This window comes from Peromyscus eremicus, chromosome 7 (genome assembly GCF_949786415.1).
Source record: "Peromyscus eremicus chromosome 7, PerEre_H2_v1, whole genome shotgun sequence".
Classification (NCBI taxonomy): Eukaryota; Metazoa; Chordata; class Mammalia; order Rodentia; family Cricetidae; genus Peromyscus; species Peromyscus eremicus.
Genome location: NC_081422.1, coordinates 69,855,852 through 69,879,828, shown reverse-complemented (window position 1 = coordinate 69,879,828; position 23,977 = coordinate 69,855,852). Strand labels below are relative to the sequence as shown.

General features: G+C 40.6%; 1 protein-coding gene across 1 annotated transcript in view; it reads left to right on the top strand.

Moving 5' to 3' along the window:
* The window catches only part of Tmod3 (tropomodulin 3), a 58,849-nt gene that overhangs the window by 15,457 nt on the left and 19,415 nt on the right, over positions 1-23,977 (top strand). Inside the window, exons 2-3 of the mRNA XM_059268254.1 lie at positions 12,017-12,187; positions 15,985-16,141. Coding sequence (XP_059124237.1) covers positions 12,062-12,187; positions 15,985-16,141 — 283 coding nt within the window. The 5' untranslated portion in view covers positions 12,017-12,061. The remainder of the gene's footprint in view (positions 1-12,016; positions 12,188-15,984; positions 16,142-23,977) is intronic.

The following is a 23,977-nucleotide window of genomic DNA, read 5'->3' as shown; positions in this document are numbered from 1 at the left end:
TGCAAGCTAGGTATTTACATTTTTAATCTCAGCCCTTGTGAGTCAGAGGCAGACAGATCTCTGTGAGTTCAAGGCTGACCTGGTCTACATAGCAAGTTCTAGGCATGCTAGGGATACGTAATGTCAAAAATAAAATGATGAATGGAGAAACACCCCCAAAATGACTGTCATGTAAAGTTAAAAGTTAATATTTCAGTAATCTTGATAATTGCATATTGAGTGATTTGGGAGTATTACTTACAACTTTGGAGTTTTTATTTCTGCATTTTAGTCCTTAGTGTGTGTCTTGCTTTATTCTAGGTGTTAAGGATGACAAAGTCCTTACCTAACAACTATTTAGAGTTCAGTGACAGAATAGCCAATGAATCAGTAAATATACTATAGAGTGTAAATATATATCATACAATGCCTGAAATACAGCGAAAGAAAACCTAACAGTAGGGGACCTGTGAGGATTACTGTTGAAAGAAGTAATCGTGAATGGATCTCCACAGTCAGTTCACGTTTAAACAGAGACCTGGGAAAGAGGGCACAGGTCGTTTAGCTGCCTGAGTAGAGCATTAAAGGTAAAGGGCAGAGGCAGGAGGCAGAAGTGTGCCTGGTCTGCTGGAGGAAGGGCGATAAGATCAGAACTGCTGGAGCATTTGAGTTCAGAGGTGAACGGTTGGGGGTGGGTGAGGGCGTAGGGTAATCTTTGGAGTCCTGTGAACCAAGGTAAGGTAAGACTGGCTTTTCTTTAGATGTCATAAGCAGTGTGAATTAATGCTGTTAGTTATGTTCACACAAAAACATGTCCATGAATCTTGATAGCCACCTTATTTGTAATAGTCAAGACATGGAGTTGGGTGCTAAGGATTTGGCTTGGTGGTAGGGTACCTGTATAGCATGCACGAGGCCCCATGTTTGATTTCCAGAACTCCTCCCACAAAATAAATAAATAATAAATACAGTCACATATACAACATTACTATGACCTATAGCAGAGAACGAAGTACTAATGAAGTAACTTGGATGAATTCCTAGGGATTTATATTTGATGATAAAAGCTAGTCTCAAAGGTGTTTATATCGAACTTTTTTGTGGTTTTGAAACAATCTCTTTATGTAACTCTGGCTGCTCTGGAACTGTAGACTAGGCTGGCCCTAAGCTTGTAGAAATTCTCCTATTTCTGCTTCTGGAATGCTGGGATTATAGGCTAGAGCCACCACAACCAAAAGTTAAAAGAAACTGGTCAGCTCAACAGTTGCTGGATATGAGAAAGGTAGGTGGGTATGGCTATAAAAGGGCAACATGAGGAGTCCTGTGTGTTGAAACTTCGTGTGTACTGGTGAAAAAAACTAGACTATAACACAAACACATACATAGGACTGCATGTAAAACTGGGGAAACGGAGGAAGATCAATGGAATGTGTCAAGGCCATTGTCTTCCTTGTGATTCTGTGGTTTTGCAAAATGTTACCAAGGGACACTGGACACAGTGTGAAAGAAATCTCTCTATGTTCTTTGTTTCTACTGTGTGTGATTCTACAGTTACCTCATAAAGGTTTAAATATCACATTATGCCCGACAAAGACACACAATGATAATTTGTCAATTTACAATTAAAAAGTCTTCAGTTGGACTGAGATGGCTTAGTGGGTAAAGCACTGAGTTCGAGTCTTTAGAACTCATGTAGAACCAGGCATGGTGGCACATGTCTGGAATCTCAGCACTATTTCATTGAGATGGGATGTTAAAGTTAAAACCTTCCTTTTTGATGAACAGAAAAGGGGAAGTGCTGTGGGATGTCTTTCTGTATGCTGTGAATATGTATGGCTCCCACTGGATGATAAATAAAGCTGCATTGGCCTATGGCAGGATAGGATGGAGCCAGGTGGGAAAATCCAAGAGAGATAGTGAGAGAAGAAAGGAGAGTGGGAGACGCCAACCCACCGTCCAAGGAACAGCATGTAGTGGGACACAGGTAAAGCCACAGAACACGTGGCCATACATAGATTAATAGCTATGGGTTGAGTTAAGTTGTAAGAGCTAGTTAGCAAGAAGCCTGAGCCATAGGCCATACAGTTTGTAATTAATATTAAGCCTCTGAGTAATTATTTTATAAGCGTCTGTGGGACCACGGGTGGGAGAGATTCGGCCGGACCTCCAGGCTGGGCAGGACTAGAGAAACTTCCCTCTACAATGGAAGACAGAGACAAGAAAGTCCCAGAAGCTCATGAACCAGCAAGCTTCATCCATGGCATCAAAAAGACACTATGACTCAAACAAGTACTAACACCTGAAGTTGTCCTCTGAGCTTCATACATGTGCCCCTGTACACACACACACACACACACACACGCACACGCACACACACACACACTCCCACATGCACCCACACACGTACAAACAAACAAAAAAGATTAAGAGGAAAACCCTTCCATTTAAAAAAGAAACTAACTGATCTTTTATAGACAAAAGGATAAGGCATTAGAGTAGGACCTGGCTCCTTAGGAAGCTATTGCAGTAGTCCAGGCATGAGGTAGTAACTGAGACCTTTTTGCACATAGTGTTGATTGGTGGTTTGGGTGTGAAATGTGAGAGAGAAGTCAAAGTTAACTTCAAGACTTTTTGCCAAAGCAACTCAGAGAATGAAGTTATTGTTATGTGCAAGACGGCAAGAGTATGTGTAGGGGGTCAGATGTATGGGTTCTTGGATATTTATTTAGTTTGTTTGCTTGTTTGGTTGGTTTGGGGTTTGTTTGTTTTTTGAGATAGGGTTTCTCTGTGTATCCTGGCTGTCCTGGAACTCTGTAGACCAGGCTAGCCTCAAACTCACAGAGATCCACCTACCTCTGCCTCCTAAGTGCTTGGATTAAAGGCATGCGCCACCACCACCCAGCAAGTTCTTACATATTTCTGTTTAGGATTGCTGTTAGCCACACAGGTAAAGATTTTTACATAGGTAGTTATTTTTTAGGTATGGAGTTCAGAAGAGAGGTCCAGATTAAAGGTAAAATTCAAGAGTGATCAGTGTATGAAATCATCAAGGAAGTAAGGTGAGTTTAGGAGAGAAGGAAGGTCACTATCTATAGTTTGTCCAGTCTTACTGGAGAGATATGAATCTGCATAGAAGTTTAACCAGAGAACAGCATGATCACATGTGTGCAAAGAGTCTGGATAGAAGAGTCTGGATAGAAGAGTCTGGAAACTACGCCTACCCTATAGAAACGATGATGAAATGGAGATTAACAGCCTGTATATCTGAATCATGTAACTCCACAGTTGCTTTATAGCATAATCTCTGTTGAGACCTTTTTCTATAAAAATAGAAGCTGGGAGAGAATAAGTAGATACTGGTTAGGTACAGTCATGTTTTTCATACTTAGATAATTAAAATTATTTGTTTGTTTGTTTGTTTGTTTGTGGAAGAGATACATGTGCCATGATAGAGGTCAAAGAACAACTGGCTGGAATCAATTATCGCCTTTCACTAGTGGGTCCTGGGATCAACTTAGGTAGTCAAGCTCAGTGGTACTTGTCTTTACTCACTGAGCCATCTTATCAGCCAAACTTACATAATTTATAAATTCTCTTTAAAGGAAAAAAAAAAAAATGTGTCCTAGTGTTCATTGATGATTTTTACTAAAACTGAATTGCTATTGATATAACAACATTAGAGGCTGAGACAGGAGGATCATTTGAGTTCAAGGCCAGCTTGGGCTATATAATGATGCCCTATTTTAAACAAAAGAAAACACACACACACACACACACACACACACACACACACACACAACTGTTTATTGATGGGATCTGGTTACAAGAGACGTGAGTAACTATAGATAACAGTATGAACAGTTTATCCACGGGAGCAAGAGTAGAATACATGGGTACAGGTGCAAGTAACTTAGATTGTGGTTGTGTGAGAATGGAGCCTCAGAAAATTTTAGGGATGTTATTATGTTCAGTGAGCCTTGAGGAATGTCTAGGGCTTCAGTCGAGGAAACAGACATGGCTAAAGAACGTATTTCATGGGGGCTGGAGAGATGGCTCAGTGGTTAAGAGCACTGACTACTCTTCCAGAGGTCCTGAGTTCATTTCCCAACAACCACATGGTGGCTCACAACCACCTGTAATGAGATCTGGTGCCCTTTTCTGGCATGCAGACACACATGCAGACAGAATATTGTATACATAATAAATAAATAAACAAACAAAAAAGAATGTATTTCATGGTAAGCAAGGATGGAGGGATCTAGAGTTTGTGTCCTGTTCAGAGCCATGGATATTGTGATAGGGAACAGCTGGAGATAATACTGGAAAGCTAGCTATAACCAGTTTGTAAACTGTGATTTGTACTGAGCAATAGTAAATGTTTTAACCTCTGTGAGCCATTATAATTATTCAGCTCTCCCACTGGGGCACATGAACAGGAATAGACAATGCCTCCATGAATAATGTAACTGTTCCAGTTTACATTCATATATATAACCAGGCAGAAGGCCAAATTCAAGTCACTGCTGTAGAGCACAAGGACTTATCCTTAACTGGTTGTATTTAGTCCCCATCCTCCTGAGTATAGCCTTTCTAGCCTGTACAAACATCTACTCAATGTCTATGAAGTTAACTTTGTAACTTGTGCTTATGAGCGAGAACCTACACTATTTGACTTTCTGTGTTTGGCTTACTGCACTAAATATAATGTCCTTCAGTCCATGTTGCTGCACATGTCCAGCATATTGGTTTTCCCTCATTGCCATGCAGAATTTGTTTTCTTTTCCAGTGAAGTGTTCTCAGGACAGGCAAGAGATGACATTATCATACTCGGAACAGAAGCACAGGAAAGCAGCTTCCAGAGCAAGTTCTGAACCCTGCTGTCCTGGGACCCTGTCAGTGTACAGTGCCCCTCAGTAAAGAAGAGTGGAGGGGAAATGTACCATCAAGGAGAGACCCTAAGAGTGGGAACACAGAATAAAAGAGAGTGCCCGTGTGAGTTTTGAGCATTGTTAGGTAGCATGAACACTGGTTGTTGACACTTTGCCATAATAGAATCGGAATTTCTAGAAAAATTGGCTGTGTTAGCTGGCAGTTCTTTCATCTTGGCAAAAGTTCCATCATCTGAATCTCAGGGAAATGGCTTCTTCATTGTTTTGAAAAGGAAAAATAAATAAGCTGAAATAAAAGCCATAGATACATGTTCCCCTGTGACACATAAAAAGTCATAAGAGTTAATAGAACACAGTTACAGACCCTGTGATCTACAGCAGTAACATTCTTGCTTTATACACTAGTGACCATTCACTGTCTGATTGGATCTAAGGCCATTCCATGAAATGGAACCCATGCCTGATCAGTATTTGGGAAAACCAAATACTATTGTTTTGCTGAAGGAACACAGCAGTAAAATGACCTCTAACTGACATTCTGCTATACTCCTATATCTTAGATGGGTTACTGTTACTGTGATGAAACACTATGACCAAAGCAACTTGGAGAGGATAGAATTTATTTGGCTTACACTTCCACATCACTGTTCATCACTGAAGGAAGTCAGGACAGGAACATGGAGGCAGGAGCTGGTGGAAACTGTGGAGGAGGGTCACTTACTGGCTTGTTCATGAGGGCTTGCTCAGCCTGCTTTCTTACAGAACCTAGGACCAGCAGTCCAGGGATAGCACCACCCACAGTGGCCTGGGCCCTCCCCTATTAATCACTAATTAATAAAATGCCCTACAGCTGGGTCTCATGGAGGCGTTTTCTCAGTTGAGGCTCCCTCCTCCCAAATGACTCTAGCCTGTGTCAAGCTGACACAAAACCAGCCAGCACCATGGGTCAGTGTCTTGTTCAGCCATCATCGGAGAAGCTTCTTCCTACAGGAGACGGGAACTAATAGACAGATCCACAACTGGACCATGTGCAGAGGGTGAGAGACTGGAACACTCAGTCCTAAATGTCTTCATTAAATCCCTCCCCTCGGGGCTGAGGGAGCTGTGCAGAAGAGGAGGCAGAGAAGTTGTAAGAGCCAGAGGGGGTGGATGGCACCCAGGAGACACAACAGGACTGACTCACTTGTGAACTCACGGAGACTGTGGCAGCATGCACAGGGCCTGCGCAGGTTCCACGGACTGGACACCAGAGCTGAGAGGGAGAAGTGGACTCGGCTCCCATCCCTAACTAAGAAGAAGCTGTCACCAAATTGACAGTCACTTGCAAAGGAAAAATTAGTTTTCTACAGTAGAGTCTCACTGGTTGTACAAACCACGTTTGAGGGCAGGCTCCATGCCAAGCAGTAGAAGGCCAACACAAAATGAACTGAGTGACATTTTGTAGAGTTTTTTGTTGTGTTTCATGTTGCTTTGTTTTGGCATTTTTGTTTGTTTTGTTTTATTTTAATCTTACTGGTCTTTTGCTTGTATGCTATAGTTCCTGATTTTGTGTTTTTATAGGTTTTATTTGTGTGTGTGTGTGTTTGTTTCTTGTGCTTTTTCCATTTATTGGTTTGGTTTTTTGTTTGTTTTTGTTTTGTTTTAGGGTTTGTTTGTTTGTTTTCTGAGAGAAGGTTTTCTATGTAGCCCTGGCTATCCTGGAACTTGTTCTATAGACCAGGCTGGCCTTGGACTCAGAGATCCGCCTGCCACTGCTGCTTGGCTGCTTTTTCCTATTATTATTATTATTATTATTATTATTATTATTATTATTATCATTATCATTATTATCATTATTCTAGTTTGTTTGCTTTTTTATTTGCTTTTTTGTTTTCTAAAGAGAGAAGGGTGTGGAGTTGGGTGGGTGGAGAACTGGAAGGAGGTGGGGAGGGAAACCTGATCAGAATATGGAAAATGAAAGAGCTGTCAAATTTAACTTAATAACAGAGATTAATATCTAGACTAAATTAAAGACTTCTTAAACAAACAACAAAAAGGGGCCACTAGACTAAGGAGGTGGCTGAGAAGATAAAGTGCCTGCCCCATCACAGCATGAAGATCTGAGTTCAGATTCCTAGAACACACATAAAAAGCTGGGATGGTGGTGAGTGCCAATAAATATCCTCCTACCCCTACTGCTTGCGGGTGGAAAGACAGATGGATCCCTGAAGCTCATTGGCCAGCCAGTGTAGCCGAATCATTGCACTTCAGTAGGACCCAGGTTTTGTTTTGTTTTGAGACTGTCTCATAAATAAGAAGATGGAGGATCTTACATGCATGTGCATGCATACCTGCACATGGGTGTACATCCATACTAACAAGTGCATATGCTACATACACAAAAGATGATGTGTTTTGTAAAAATGAGCAGTAGGTTATCCACAAAGAAAAAGGAATGCCATTGGTAAATGAACATGTGAAACAAGGCATAATCTTGTCATAATTTAACAAAAATGCACATTAAAGCTGTGGTGAAATACCATTTCACATATTCCAAATGCCAAAAATCAAAAGTCTGCTAAATACTAAAAATAAACAAAGAGGAGCAACATGAATTGTCATGTATGGAACCTTTTAGAAATGTAAATTGGCATAGTCACTTTGAACATCATTTGGCATTACCTAATAGAGTTGAGTATATATGTCTTAGTTAGGGTTTCTGTTGCTGTGAAGAGACACCATGACTACGGCAACTCTTATAAAGGAAAACAGTTAATTGGCTGGCTTACAGTTCAGAGGTTCAGTCCATCATCATCATGATGGGACATGGTGCAGGCAGACATGTTTTTGGAGAAGGAGCTGAAATTCTACAAGACCTGCAGGCAACGAGAAGTGGTCTGTCTCACTGGGTGTGGCTTGAGCATATATGAGACCTCCACAGTGACACACTTTCTCCAACAAGACCACACCTACTCCAATAAGGTCACACCTCCTAATAGTGCCACTCCCTTTGGGGGCCTTTTTCTTTTAAACCACCACAATAAGCAAGCATTCCCTTTCCCCAGCAATTCTGTTCCTAGGTTTGAGCCAAAGACGAATTGTACATCTGCACTAGAAAATAAGTAGATTATTTATCATGGCAAAGAATTGAGGGGGAAGGTGCTAGGATCTTAAATGTTCAGAGGGTGGAATAGTGTGTTGAGATGAAATTGAAATAAGTGTAACTCGAGCCTCAACTCAAAGCAGTGGTAAATGAAAAAAGAAAGTCAATCCTAGGAGGACTTAGTAATATGAGATGTAATAAAAGGGAAAACAAAAACTGCCAAGGATTTGTACATTTTAACTGCAGAGAGCAAGAGAGTCATTGATAATTCAGTATACTAACTAGCTCCTTTGGAGGAGAGATGCATCTGAGGTGGCTGAGGTGCTGGTAATGTCTGGTGCTCAGTGTGTTTGTGGGTATTCATTTTATTCTTAAAGTAGTAATGTAAGCCTTAGGATAGATTTCACTTTGGGACAAGGAAAAGCAGTATACTGAAGTAAACTGTTTCTTTCTATGTGTCGTATTCCAAATCTGTAAAACCTGGGTGTCGTGTAACATTACATTTGCCAATAGTACCTCGTTTCTTGCCACTGTGCACGAGCATGTTTTAGTATGGTGATTTTGAATTTATGGATTGTATTGGGACACTTTAGAGAATTAAGAGACAGAATGATCAAAATAATTACAATCTTTGTATGGGGACTTTTTAGAGAAACAGTTATTGACTAAAAATTGTTTTTATGATATATGTATATATGGGTTTTTGTTTTTGTTTTTTTAGGCAGGGGTTTCTCTGTGTAGATCTGACTGCCCTGGAATTCGGTCTGTAGACCAGGCTGGCCTTGAACTCACAGAGATCCTTCTGCCTCTGCCTCTCGGGTGCTGGGATTAAAGGTGTGTGCCCCCACTGCTTGGCTTATTATATTTTTTACATGGGTGATATTAAAGCACATTTAAAACTTTTTATTGGGCTGGGCGGCGGTGGCTTAATCCCAGCACTCAGGAGGCAGAGCCAGGTGGATCTCTGTGAGTTCGAGGCCAGCCTGCTCTACAGAGCAAGATCCAGGACAGGCACCAAAACTACATGGAGAAACCCTGTCTCAAAAAACCAAAAAAAAAACTTTTTATTGAGTATCCAAACATTGAAAAATAGTGGAAACTAAATTACTATCTGTGTGTGTGTGTGTGTGTGTGTGTGTGTGTGTGTGTGTGTGTGTAATACTGGGAATTGAACCTAGGGCCTCACACACAGCAAGTGTACTACAATGAGGTATATCTCCACCCCTCCTTTTGTAGTGTTTTTAAACTTTTGAGACCGTCTCACTGAGTTGTCTGGCTTGTTTGTTCGTCAGGTAGACCTTGAACTATTGCACGAATTCTTAAATGGTCTTTTAATTTAAAAAAAAAAAAAAAAAACAGAACCAGATATTGGGGTAAATACTGAAAGATCAGAGAGACAAAGGAACAAGTCACTGCCACGTCTCACCTTGCCAACTCCACGAATCCTCTGACTGAATGTGTCTGAGTCCTCAGCCAAAAGGGGTCCAGCGGAGAAAGCCTCTAGCCTAAAAGGCTTTAGTTCCTGTCTCCTCACACCTTATATACCTTTCTACGCCCAGCTATTTCACTTCCTTCCTAGTGCTGGGATTAAAAGCGTGTGACTCCTAAGTACTGGGATTAAAGGTTTGTACCACTACTGCCTGGCTTTGTTTCTCTCCTAGACTGAATAAATCTCATATAATCCAGGGTGGCTTTGAACTCAGAGATCCAGACAGATCACTGCCTCTTGAGTGCTTAGGATCAAAGGTGTGCGCCACCACTGCCTGGCCTCTGTGTTTAATTTAGTGGCTTGTTCTGTCCTCTGATCTTCAGGCAAATTTTATTAGGGTACAATATGTATCACCACATTGAACTTGTATCCCCTGTGTGACCCTCCTCAATGGCTGAAGTTACACGTCTGTGCCACCAGGTCCAGCTAGCAAAATTGTTCTTGATACATACTTGTAAACCTTTGTCAATCTGTTACCCTTACCTGTCTCAAATAATCACCTTACTGATATTTTTATGAAAGGACTATTTTTCAAAGCCGTCTTATTTTAAATAATTATCCATCACCTCCTGCATTACATTTTATGGTTAATATATTTGAAAGTTCTGGAAACTTACCAGAAATGGCAAATTATGGGCTCTCACCAGACTCATACTTGATTAGTTAATCAGGAAACTGGGTAAGGCTCTGGACTCCGGATCTTTACGAGTGTGGCTGTATTCTGATAACAGTCAATGTAGAGAACTTTCGGAGGGGATCTTGTTATTCAGTGGTAGGGAGTTTGTGTAGCATTCACAAGGCCCTGGATAGAGAGTTAAAAAAATAAAAACAAACCATTGTCTTAAAGTTGGAAGTATGAAGTGGGAGTTGCTTAGTGATAATAATCTGCTGAAAACCAAACAATAACAACAACAAGAAGCAACCCAGGTACCATAGCACCCTTGTAACTCCAGCATGTGGGGGGCTAAAGCAGGAGCAGTGCCAGCTTGTACTACAGGAAGTGCCTGCTACCCGGAGGAACTGCCACTCAACAAGTGTACGCCAGGCCTGTCTTCAGCAGTTACACAAAATGCCTGTAGTGTAACATCTGCAGAGATGGATGCTGTCCATTTACTTGTCGTTAGATGTAAGGTTGCTAGTAAATTAGTGGGTGAATCTTACTTCTATACATGAGGCAGAAGGATCTGTAATGAGTTTGTAGTGGAAGGTACACCAGCTAAAATAGTAAGCGGGGAACTCTTGGAAAAAAGGGGGCAAAGGATACAGATCAGACCTTGGCATAACTGGTCATTTCACAGCCCAAAAAAAAAAAAAAAAAACCCAGGCAAATCACTAGTGCAAGCACTGTCTCTTATACGACCGTTTTATGTGATGGTCCAGGCATGCTGATAGAGATTTTGAAGTACATGATCGCCAGCTTCCCACATTGTTGTGGCCTGTTTTCAGTGTCCTTTCCTGTAGAGTAGTCCTGCTGTGTGTAGGGATGGCTGTTGTGTCTAACTGTTGTTAGGTAGAGCCACACTGACAAAATGAAGAGCCTTCCCTGGGGTCAGGCCTTCTTGGTCGCTCTACCAACGCCTGGGTGATGCATCCCAGTGTGTTTTAAGAGTTTTAATGAAGACTTTTCAGAATGCCTTTTTATTGTTGTTTAAAAACATCTTTTCAGCTGGATATGGTAGTATACACCTGTGTTCGTAGTACTCGGGAGCCAATGCAGGAGGCTCACCTTGAATTCAAGGCTAGCTTGGTCTATGTAGAGAGTTCCTGGCTAGCCTGGGCTATAGTGTGAGAGCTTGTCTTAAAAAAAAAAAAAAAACCTTACATGAACAAATAACAAAATAATATTTTCTTTTAAAAATGTTTTTAAAAGATTCCCTTGTTTTTATTTTATGTATACCTGTGAGTGTCTGCATGTATGTGTGTGTATCACATGTGTGCCAGTACTCTTGGAACTCAAAAGAGAGTGCCAGATCATCTGGAACACAGGCACTTGTGAGCCAGCCCATGTGAATGCTGGGAACTGACCACAAACTCTCTACAGGGAGTATTAACTGCTGAGCCATCCTCTCCATCTCCTAAAATAATCTTTTTGAAAAAACATTTTTAAAAAAATTTTTCCCAGAGGCAGGAGACTACTCCTTCCTGTGACACATTATTACTGTTCTCCTATGTTGATATTGTGTCATACTGTGCTCCTAAATAGTTTGTAGTGAAACGAATGTTGTCCATTGGGACAATTTGACATCACTGATAGAAACAAATGTTGTCCATTGGGAAGACGACATCACTATAGAAATTAGTTTGGGAAAAAAAATTATTTTATTTTGCCACTGAAATTCAGTTATCAGAAATTGTAATTCTGTAAGTAGTTGTTTTAATGGTTTTCATTTTCACTTCCTTTTTCCCACTTTATTTTTCTACAGAGACAAAAAGTGAAGGCATGAATGATCTGTAGCCAAGAGTAGCATATGATATGATCAAGAATGTATGACAAATGGACATAACATTTCCCTTTCCCCAATAATAGATACAACTAGATAAGATTTGTGTTTAAATGATTGTTTCTTTCCTCCATAGCTATCAGAAGTGGGGCAAATCACGTGGCTTCCTACACTGCGAACCATGGCACTGCCGTTCCGGAAGGACTTGGGGGAGTATAAGGACTTGGATGAAGATGAGCTCCTTGGCAATCTGTCAGAAGCAGAGCTGAAACAGCTCGAAACTGTCCTGGATGATCTTGACCCTGAGGTTGGTGCTAGTCCAGGAAGAGAAATGCGATAGCTTTTCAGACTGCCAGCTTGCTTTCTGATGGCTTTCCCCAGTTCCCTTCACCCACTTTCTATCCAGACGAACTGGCATTTTGCTTCTTCTCCAGGTCCCCATATCTACCTCCACATCTTATGACACAGGCATTCTAAACTATCGTTAAACATCTACACAATTTTTCCTCTATTATAATCTTCCCTCTGTGCAATTGAAAGTAGTAATAGCTAATTAGCTCTTTAATTGATGCTAATCTGTTTCTCTTTAGAGTTTCTGTACCAGGCTGGTGCCAGTATACTGTGCCTCTAGAATGTTCTTAATGGCCTAAACCTAATTATAACGGTCCTTGAGAAAAGTTGACCAAATGGTAGAAGTCATTAGCATTGGTAGAACAGTTCTAAGATGCAGATCTGAACACAGATACTTCTTAACTGATAAACCCATCCTAGGTTGCAAGTATTATACATTGAAGTGCATTTAATATACCTAGCCTACTAACATCATAGCTTTTCCTAGCCTGCCTTAAGTGTGCTCAGAACACTTAAATGACATTTGGACAAATCATCTAATGATTGTAAGCCTAGTTTGTAACAAAGTATTGAATACGTTGTGTAAGTTGTGTGCTATAGTGAAAATGAAAATCAGTGATTGTGTGGGTGCACTTCCCTACCATTTTAGAGTTGAACCATTGGTAAGTCCAGGACATTGTAGATGTATCCTTGTCTGTATCTGCCAAGCAGCTGTTACTTGTCTCGTACACGGCTACATAAGGCTAATGTAGAACCCTTTAACCTTTGAGTGTGACTCAAGGAGGAGCAGGTAGCAGGAAGAACTGCAAAGTGGTGGTTATTGGCAAAGCTTTACCATGTTTCTTAAAGCCATTGGTTTTATATGCCTTTTAAGAATTGAGGTATCATGAGCTTTTAGGGAAAGGAGAGGTACTGGGATTAATTAAAATCAGGGCCTCAAGCATGCTAAAAATGTGCTTTATAAAATTGTTCTTGTTGCTAGCTGGTATGTCTATACCATAGGTCAAGTCCTTTGACCATAATTACTATTACGAGGAAAACTGCTCATACCTAAGTCTGAGAGATTACTCAGGATAATAGAGCTGTCAACAGTATATTTGGCAGTCAGTTGATGAGACCAATTTAAATAAAATGGTTTAAGAACCAGAAAGCATCTAAGAGACTGTCTAGCCTGGGTTTTTCACCTGGGCCAATGACTTTTTTGAGGGCCTGTCCTGTGCTTTACAGGATGTTTAACAACCCTTTGCCTCAGTAGGAGCAATCTCCATTGGGGAGCAGTCTTCAGGCTGTGAATATCCAGGGGAAGAAAACTATGGTAGACATTTTTGTACACACTGTCAACATCCACACAGAGAAGCAATAGGGCTCACTATTTCCTTCTGAGTCCCACCCCCAAGGAGAAGGCTTTACCATTTTCTCCCTGGGTCTAAGACTATGGGGTCCTTAACATGGCCATGCCTATGTCAACAGCACACATTCACTCAGGACTTCACTCACTTAGGGCTTCCTCTGCTCCCTACAAGTGGGTGTATATACTTCAGTCCCCAGCTCTGAAATCTTTATTCAGCAAATGTTGGGGGACAGCCTGCAGATCCTGGCTACTATGCTACACTTAGGCTCCCTCTTCTGTATACATAATAAATAAATAAATCTTAAAAAAAAAAAAAAAGAATGGAGGTGTGAGCTGAGCCTGGGCTAACAGATGGGGGGCGGGGCGCGAAGGGAGGATGAGTCCAGGGCACCTGATGTCCTGAGGTCAGTTACACTAGTGTAACATTCCAGCCAAGCTCACATCAGAGCTTGCACCCAAGTACTGGCATTGGGGATGAGGAAGTAATGGTTGCATTCTTTAGGAAGTAAAACTGGATAAACTTGCAGGCTGAATGGGCTATTTGTCAGTTCTCATATTTCAACATCTAAAGGTAGAAATCTTATGTTTATTCTTTATAGTTGCACAGATAGTTTCTTAATTGTAAATGCACACAATATTCAGGGTTAGGAACAGATCTTTGTGGTTTGTCCTTGTAGATCAGCCTTCTAAGTAATGAGTATCACTACATTAAGAGTTTTGTAAAAACTGTTGTGGACTTCAGGAAATGGCCAAAGCGTAAGCGTGATATTTTTAGTTATAAAATCATCATTTCCCATTATTGTCCATAGAAAAATCACCTTTTGTAATGAAAATGTATACCATCTGTGAGGTTGAACATCACTGCTAGTAATAGGTGTTGCCTTCACTGGCTGCCTCAATTGTAGAGCAAAGAATACTCAGGAATATGAGGCAGGGCAACCTGTCTTTGCTTTGCTTTTCTTTGCTTTGCTTTAAGACAAGATCTCTTGTAACCCAGGTTGGCCTGGCTGTGAACTCTTGGTCCTCTTGTCTCTATGCCAAGGACTGAGAGTCCAGGCATGCGCCTCTGGTTGAGGTTGACGTTTGACAAGCAGGATGGTACTTACTTTGTCTTGTTACTCTGTTAATACAAATTGAGAGTCCTGACTTCAGAGGCAACTTCAAGCATTCCTCTCCTTTTTATTTCTAGTCAGTCCGTGTGCTCAAGGGTGTGCGGTGTGGACACCAGAGGACTTCTGTATCTCTGGGTACCATGAGGCATGCATAGCAAAGACATTAACTGTTACTAGCATACACTAACGCTTATGTGTGCATATGGACACATACACAGTGGACAGTTTTGTACTAGATTTAAATCTAGTAAACAGTCTTGATGTTGGACTGTGTATGTTTTTAGCTTGATAAGAGCTCTGTGATCAAATGGAAGTCATTACAAGGAATATTATATAGTAGTTTGAAGTTCTTTTGTGATAGAATTAGTTTATGTACATGTTTACTGGTCAGTCATTAAGCATTAAGAAAATTGTTGTTGCTGTTGTTTGGACATTAAACTTTTTATCCTCCGGCTTCAGCTCCCTGAGAGCTAGAACATAGGTATGTGTTACTAGGCCAAGCTAGGAAAACCTTTTCCTTAATAGTCCTTGGAGAAAAATAAAAATATCAACTTGAATATAAATATCAACATAAAGTAAAACACCTTCCCTGGAAAAATAATAATCCATGGACACTTAAAAATTAAAGGGTGAAGTTAGGCAAAATGACTCGGCAAGAAGGATCATAGCAAGTTTGTGGCCAGCATGGTACACATTGTGAATTCCAAGCCAGTCGTGGTGATATATCAAGAGCCTGTTTCAAAAAAACAAAATGCTAATGGGTGTTTCCTCCTAGATGGATACTATCTGAAGAAAATATGTAGGTGCCTATTTTTAATAATAATGTAAGTGAATTCTGCCTACTTAAAAACAATTAGACTTGCCAAGTGGTGGTGGTGCATGCTTTTGAGAGGCAGAGGCAGGCAGATCTCTGTGAGTTTGAAGCCAGCCTGGCCTACAGAGCAAGTTCCAGAATAGCCAAGGCTACACAGAGAAACCCTGTCTTGAAAACAAACAGACTTGTGAGCCAGTCAGATGGGGCAGCACTAAAGGCAGTTACCAGTAACTCCCAAAAGTTGTCCTTTGACCTCTATATGTGTCCACACCCAAAATCAATAAATCAATGTTTAAATACAAAAAACTTGTTGTAATACATCTCATGTGACTGTCCTAACATCTTGCAATGAGGTGTTTGATGCCTGTGTCCTGCTATTTCTTGATCTTTCTTACCTGGGAAATCCATAGAAGCATAGAGTGTTGGCATTCTTGGTGGTTTGCTGGTCATAATGACTGACTCATTCTCTTTGGCAGAATGCCCTTCTGCCTGCAGGGTTTCGGCAGAAGAACCAGACCTCAAAGTCCGCCACGGGACCCTTTGATAGAGAACGTCTCCTTTCTTATCTAGAGAAGGAGGCACTGGAGCATAAAGACCGGGAAGACTATGTGCCCTACACTGGAGAGAAAAAAGGTAAGTAAGCCCAGGACTGGATGTTGTCATTCAGCAGCTTCAGGTCCTTTTTATAATGGATGCCCAAGGAGAAAATTGTTTCTAGAGGTACATAATCAGCAGCCTTTAAAGATGCAATACTGTCGACCTAAAAGTTTAGTAGGTAGTTTAGACACTTCACTTATATTTATCAACTTATCTAGTGAGATTTATTTCTTAATTATTCATTAGTGAGGTTTATTACACAGAGACTTTGTATAACATTACTTCGCACTACAAGTTGTTGAAGCAAATTTAAAACCTAGTTTATTTACAGAGTGCAAGCGACAGCAAAAAATGCTCTTCCTAAAGTCTTTAGAGTGAAATTCCATAAAATAATTCACGCTTTTTAAAAGATCCCTTCCTTAGCTGTCTTTAATACATCATGGTTTGCTCATGTTTCCTATGGTGAGTTTGAGGAAATTTTTCTAGTCTTAGGTCTTTCATATTGTGGTATCTAATTCATTCATCCATATACATTTATCTTTCTTGAGTCTGGCGCCTTAGACCACTAAGCTATACTGACACCTACATTTATCTTTCTTAATCAATAAACAAGAACAAACAATGCATGAAGACGTGGCTTAGATTGAACTTTTTCTTTTCAGAGTGAAAAAGTTTACCAGATAAAGTTACAGCTCAAGTAGTAGTGGTTAGCATAAATAACTTAGAAGTGGGCATACATGAGGAAACAGAAAACAGAGAGCTAAGGACAGGTAGTAGACTTTTACTTTAAAGTACAACCAGATGGTAAATTCTGCAGGATGGCTTAGCTCATATGCAGGTTATACTATAGAAGTTACAGGAAAGGCTGGAGAGGTGGTTCAGTGGTTAGACCACTTGCTGCTGTTCCACAGGACCTGTATTCCATTTGCAGTACCTATGTGGCACAACTCACAACTTCCTATAGCTCTAGCTCTAAAGCCTCCAACGCCCTCTTCTGGCCTCTGAGGGGACCTGCACTCACTTGCACATACTCTTTCCCCATACATAATCAAAAATTAATATTTTTTTCAAGTAAAATCAGAGTACATAAAACAAGAACCAAATATATGAACATATAGGGTACACTTATGTATATTAGGTAGATCCCTTGATACAGTAAAAGCAGTTTTGTTTTGGTTTGGTTTGGTTTGGTTTGGTTTGGTTTTTCGAGACAGGGTTTCTCTGTGTAGCTTTGCGCCTTTCCTGGGACTCACTTGGTAGCCCAGGCTGGCCTCGAACTCACAGAGATCCGCCTGGCTCTGCCTCCCGAGTGCTGGGATTAAAGGTGTGTGCCTCTACTGCCTGACCTCTGTGTTTAACTCTATGGCTGGCTCTGTCTTCTGATCTTCAGGCAAGCTTTATTTCTTAGATTACAAATATATCACCACAATTGTGTGTAAAGTTTCCTGTGAGGCCAGGAGAGGGAGTTGTGTAGCTACAGTTTTGAGCCACCCAATATGGGTGCTGAGACTTGGGTCCTTTGAAAGAGCTGCAGGTGCTTCTAACTACTGAACATCTCTCCAGCCCCAAACTTGCTTTTTTCTTATTATTGCATTCACTCATCAATTTTCTGTTTATATGTGTGGATATATGTGTATGGGTGAGTGTGCATATGGAGGTCAGAGAACAACTTGAAGGAATGAGTTTTCTCTTTCTACTTTGTGGATCTAGTAGTTGAACTCAGATCTTTAGACTTGGTGGAAAGCATCCTAACCTACTGAGCCATCTCTCCAGCCCAGGAAAGCTATTTTTTAAATAACCCAGCATCCTTGTAAGACAACATTTAGGTTACCTAATAGGGAAGAATTGTGGTGGTGGGTTTTTTGTTATTCTTTGTTTTTGTTTTTTAACTTGCTAGTCTAGACTGGCCTGGAACTAGCTGAGGCTGACCTAACCCCTGTGTAATCCTCCTGCCTCAGCCTCCCAGAGTGCTGGGATTACAGATGTGAGCCTCTTTTTTTGCAGTGCTAGAGATTAAGGCAGTGGATCTCAACCTTCCTAATGCTGCCACCCTTCAATACATGTTGTGGTGACCCCAACCACAGAATTATTTTGGTTACTGCTTTATAACTGTGATTTTGCTGCTGTTATGAATCATAATGTAAATATCTATGTTTTCTGGTGGTCTTAGGTGATCCCTGTGAAAGGGTCATTTGCCCCCCCCAAAGGATCACAACCCATATGTTGAGAACCACTGGATTAAGCCCAAGAGGTTGTGCATGATAAACAAAACACTCCACCACTGAGCTGTATCCCTAACCTTTTAAGTGCATTTTTTACAGGCAGTCCCACAGCATACATCTATTCAATTCATCTAACTCTAACAAGCTCCTGTAGGAAAACTATCATGATAGGAAATAATCTCGACAGATGAATACAAATAACTCCTTTATGATGCTAAACGTTTAAAAATTAAATTTCTTTTACTTATAGGTGTTACATTAAAATGTGAAAAAGACATGGGCTTTTTGCCTCTTTAAACTTCTGCAAAATAGTGGTGGGGATATAGCTCAGTCGTAGAAGCTTGCCTCTCGTAAGAAACCTGGGTTCAATCCCCAACACTGCATAAACTGGGTGTGGCTGTGTAGTCTGTAATCGTGACACTGAGGAGGTAGAAGCAAGAGAATCAGGGGTATGAGGCCAACCTGGGCTACATGAGACCCTGTCTCTCACCACATATACACACACAAATAAATAAATTAAGATAAAATTGCAAAATGGGTAGCTGGGCATAGTCAAAGACAAGGATGAGGGAGAGTATTTTTCTAGCTCTTTTGAAAAGTGATGAACATGCACAATGTTGACTATGGCTGTTTCCCACCATAGGTCTACGTGTCATCAGTAGTCTGTCTCAGGATTAAATAAGGCATAGAGCTGTCCCATGAATTTATCACTTGGCAAATTATGTGCCTAGTCTTTAGTATTTCTTTGTCTTTCATGTTGCTTTGCTGTGTGAATCCTTGTCCATTTTGCTCCTACCTTGCTTCACTCTTGTCTGGACTGTTTTTCCTATGCCCATTATTTCAATGTCTTGACTGCAGTCTATTTGCTACACATAGGTGTGTTCCATTGCATTGTTTGAACTCTGACTCATCAAGGCTGGGCCCCTCCCGTCCCTCGGGGAACACTCCTGTTCTCTCTGCCAGTTCTTGGGGTGGAGCCCTCTGCACTTTATTGTTCTTCTTCTTTTCTTCCCAACTCCGAGAATGTAGTATTCTCAGGTTCCTCCCCAAGAATCCTATATACTCCCCCTTGCTTCCTAACGGTGAATTAACAGGTTGTCTTAAATGAGTGGTTTGTTAAGTACATTTCGACTCACCTGCAGCTGCCTCAGCTTTCCAGAAGTCTTGTGTTCACCATTATTCTGAGAGACTTCCAACATCTCCTTGAGTATGTGACTCTGACGACCATTTGACTCTTGAGTGAGTCACAAAGATGCAGTTAGAGGTCTTTGCAGCAGCTGCATGTTCGGGTTTGGGGTGGCTGAAGCTCTGCATCAGAGACTTAAGCTCCCACTGTTACTTGCTTTGTTTTGTTTGGGGGTAGGACTGGATCATTTCATACTGGTTCCAGAGATCATTTTTCCTGGTCTAGTCATTGTTTATATTTTGCTACCAGTGTAAAAAATTAATTTTAATTTAAAAATTCCAGTTCTGGATTTTGTTAAACAAGGAAATTAAAGTCAATCAGATAGCGAGCACTTGCATTCAAATGCACATTGCCACAAGCATGCACGCTGAGGTGAATATTGTGTAAAAATGGTTGTTGTTGCTCTGGTTTTTTGTTTTTGTTTTTGTTTTTGTTTTTGTTTTAATGACAGCTATGTGCTGTAGCCCAGGCTGACCACAAACTCCTAGAGATCCTGGGTGAGCCTTTACACCCAGCTTTCTGATTTGTTTTGAATTAATACTTGTGATGGAGGAGGGGTGTCCAACTTCCAGGGGTTTTGCCTGTGACTGTCTAGTTATCTACTGATCTTTCTCAATTGAATTGTCTTTATGTGCTTGTAGATAAATCAGTTGCCCAAGTATAAGAGTTTACTTATGGAGCCGGGCGGTGGTGGCACACGCCTTTAATCCCAGCACTCGGGAGGCAGAGCCAGGCGGATCTCTGTGAGTTCGAGGCCAGCCTGGGCTACCAAGTGAGTCCCAGGAAAGGCGCAAAGCTACACAGAGAAACCCTGTCTCGAAAAACCAAACCAAAAAACAAAATTAAAAAAAAAAAAAAAAAAAAAAGAGTTTACTTATGGATCTAGTACATTGATGTAAATATCTTCTACACAGTAGTACTAGCTTAATTATAGTAGGCTTGCATTCAATCTTAAAATGGTCAAGTGTGAGTTCTCTGGTGTTGGTCCTTTTCAAGGTAGAATGGCTGTTCCCGCTTACATTTGTTTCCATATGAATTTTCAGATCAGCTTGTCACTTCATGTAAAGTGACCATTTAGGATTTTGAAAAGGACTGAAGTCAAAAAATAAATTTGGAAAGAGCCCACAGATTTTGTATTATAGAGTAAATGTAGATCCTAATTTATACTTTCTTATAAAATTAATCTCGTATTTATTTATGTTAAAGTACTCACAAAGAAAATATGAAGTAATTTTTTTGTTGTTGGATAGGAGGAGCTGTCTTTTCTATTTTGCCCTTTCTTTTCTTCCTCCTGACTTGGACGTTAGGCAAACCAGCGCCACTGAGCTAAGTCCCCAGCCCCCTCTCTTTCCTCCCCACCCCTCTTATTGAAACTGGAGTCTTCTCTCATACGGTACATCCTGATTACAGTCCCTCCCCCTCCCAGTCCCTCCCCACCTTCCCTCCCCTCAGGAGCCACACCCTTTCTGTCTCTCATTAGAAAAGAACAGGATGAAGTCATTACTTTTCATGATTAACACATTTCTATATATGGAGAGGTTATCATAAAGAGAATGCCAAGACAGGTGCCAGTCCATGTCAGGAATTATTTAAAAATAACATTTGGTCTGTGTGCTACCACTTTTTAATATCCCCATAAGAGTACAACAGCTCATTTGTAACTGACCTTATTTAGAAATGAGACATTAAGTTGTATTTAAAACTTGGAAGGAAATGTGAATTCATCACAGATCATTATGCCCCTGGAGATCATTGTTATCTTTAGTGCCTTTAAAAATGTGTAACCATGTCTCTATTTATCAAAGAATTAATAAAATGAGTTTAATTCCAAAAAATAGATAAAAATCTGTGTTAGTATTTCCACAGGTCTTCAGAAAATTTGTTTTGCCTTGTTTTTTGCTTTTTCTTTTTTCTATTAAGATTTATTTTGTGCTTTTTAGCTTTAGCAAAAGTTTGTGGGTGGGGAAAATCAGATATAAATAATAATACCTCTAAGAAATGTGGTAAGGATCACAAAAACAAACATCTTAGATTTTTACAGTGCTTTAGATTCCTCCAGTTCCTCTAACACGGGAACAGCTATTGGATAGTTCGGGTGGTTTTCTTTCTCATTTTCTTTTCTATTTTTATTTTTTAAAGACAAGGTCTTAAAAATATTTTTAAGTCTAGGCTGGCCTCAAACTTAGTATATGTTAGACCTGAGGATGATATCCAACTTCTGCCTCTACCTGCCACATAAGGCCACACCAGCTTCTCTTTTTTAATTGACAAAAATAGAAACTATATATATTTACACTATGCAACAAAAGTTTTTATATATGTACACAGGATAGAATGGCAAAATCAAGATATTTGATATATGTATTGCCTCACATATTTTTAATTTTCTTGTGGCAAATATGGTTTTGTTTGATCAGTGAATTCCACAATCCAGTGGTTCTTAACCTTGCCTGCTGTCTGTTGGAATGCAGATGCCCCCAGCAGCACATCAGATCAACCGATAAACCAGAGAACTCAATAGTAGTATTTCTCAAAACCTGTTGCCAAGTCTAGTGTGCATTCACTGTTTATAAACAGCAGGGAATGTGGGCTAGTTTGAGCCCAGGACAATGCAATGGCAGTAGAAGGCATTCCTGCTAAACCGTGTATGCCCCCTGCCCTTTTTTGTGTTGGAGGTCAAGCCTGGGGCCTGTGCATGATAAGTACGTGCTCTACCACTGAGCCGTACTCCCTGCCCCGCTACACACCATTTTCATTATAATAGTAACCACTGTGAGTATTTTAGGGACACCATTATTTGGATTTGCCTTTAGTTATGAACCAATAATGAAAAATTACCTAAAAGGCTAGAGAGGTGGCTCAGGGCTTAAGAGCACTTGATACTCTTACAAAGGACACAGGTTTAGTTCCCAGAACATACACAATGGCTCACAACTGTAAATCCTGTTCCAGGAGATCCAACACCCTCTTCTGGCCTCTGTGGACACCAAACATGCACATAAATGTGTGAACAAACACTCATGCACATAAAGTAAAAAGAAATAGTAAAAAGACATTATCTAATCACCAGAACCCCAAAGTTTGATGATGAGATCAGTTGTACATACTGCCATTTAGCTTGGCATTTTCTTGTTGAGGGGGGCGAGGTCTCTTAATAGAAATAATTAAAATTTTAAGCTATCAACTTATTGGAAGATGCAGTGGCTTAAGAGTTTGGAAACTTTTATTCCAGGGCTGTAGAGATGGCTCAGTGGTTAAGAGCACTGGCCTCTCTTCTAGAGGACCCATGTGACAGCTCACGACCGTCTATAACTCCAGTTCCAGAGGATCTGATGCCCTCGGCTGGCCTCTGTGGGCACCAGGCATTCATGTGGTGCACAGACACATATGCAGACAAAACACCCATATTGATAAAATAAAATTATTTCTAGTTAGTTATCTCACCTTTGAACCAGCGTAGTTAAGTTTTTACAAAGTGAGACTATTTCAACTAAAAAGTTGACCTTCAGTAGTTCTTCAGCAAGTTGGATTACCACGGCTTTGTCACTTTATTTCCGGTTCTGTTCTCTTCCAGTTGTCTGTTTCCATCATCCCCAGGCCGCCTTTGTCACTACTGTAGTGTCATCTGAGGGTCGCCGATACCTCCAGTTTTGTTCCTACACTTTAGGATTGCACTGGCCACCTGTGGCCTTGAGTCCACATGACTTCTTAGATTTCTTTCCCTAGATCTGTGAAACAGCATCTGAGAGTTTGTTTTTGGTGTATGTATCTATATAGAAAGGCCACTTGTTTCTTATATTGATTGTGTATCCTGCAACTGTATTGTCTTTATTAGAGCTAAGAGTTTTCTAGTACGTTGAGCGGTGGTGGCACACACCTTTAATCCCAGCACTGGGAGGTAGAGGCAGGCGATCTCTGAGTTCAAGGTCTACAGGACAACCAGGACTACACAGAGAAACTCTGTCTTGAAAAACGAGAGCAGGGGATGATGGTTACATATGGTCTTTCAAGTACAGACAGAATTATATAGTCTGCAAATAAGGATGGTTTGATGTCTGATCTTATCCCTTTTATGTCTTCCTCTTGTCTAATTGCTGTAGCTGGGACTTCAGACTGTGTCTCAACTAGATGTTCTGTGGTATGCCTGTCATTAACATATCCTCACTGCTGTCGCTAGGACTTAAAGCACTGTGTTTCAACCAGGTGTTCTGTGCCATGTATGTAGTTGACATGTCCTCACTAATACATACAAAGCCATCTGGATTCACCCAGTGATAGGTTTTGAATCAGAAATCCCTGGCTTTGAATTCAGAGGTAGGAAGTTATAAAAACTGTTATTCTCACGCTCTTAGTTTTTCTGTCATTTTAACAAAAGACCTCAGCAAGACAACTTTGTTTCTTTCAAAGGGAAAACTTAGGACTGGATGTGGTAGCACATGCCTTTATAGTTCCTGCACTTAGGAG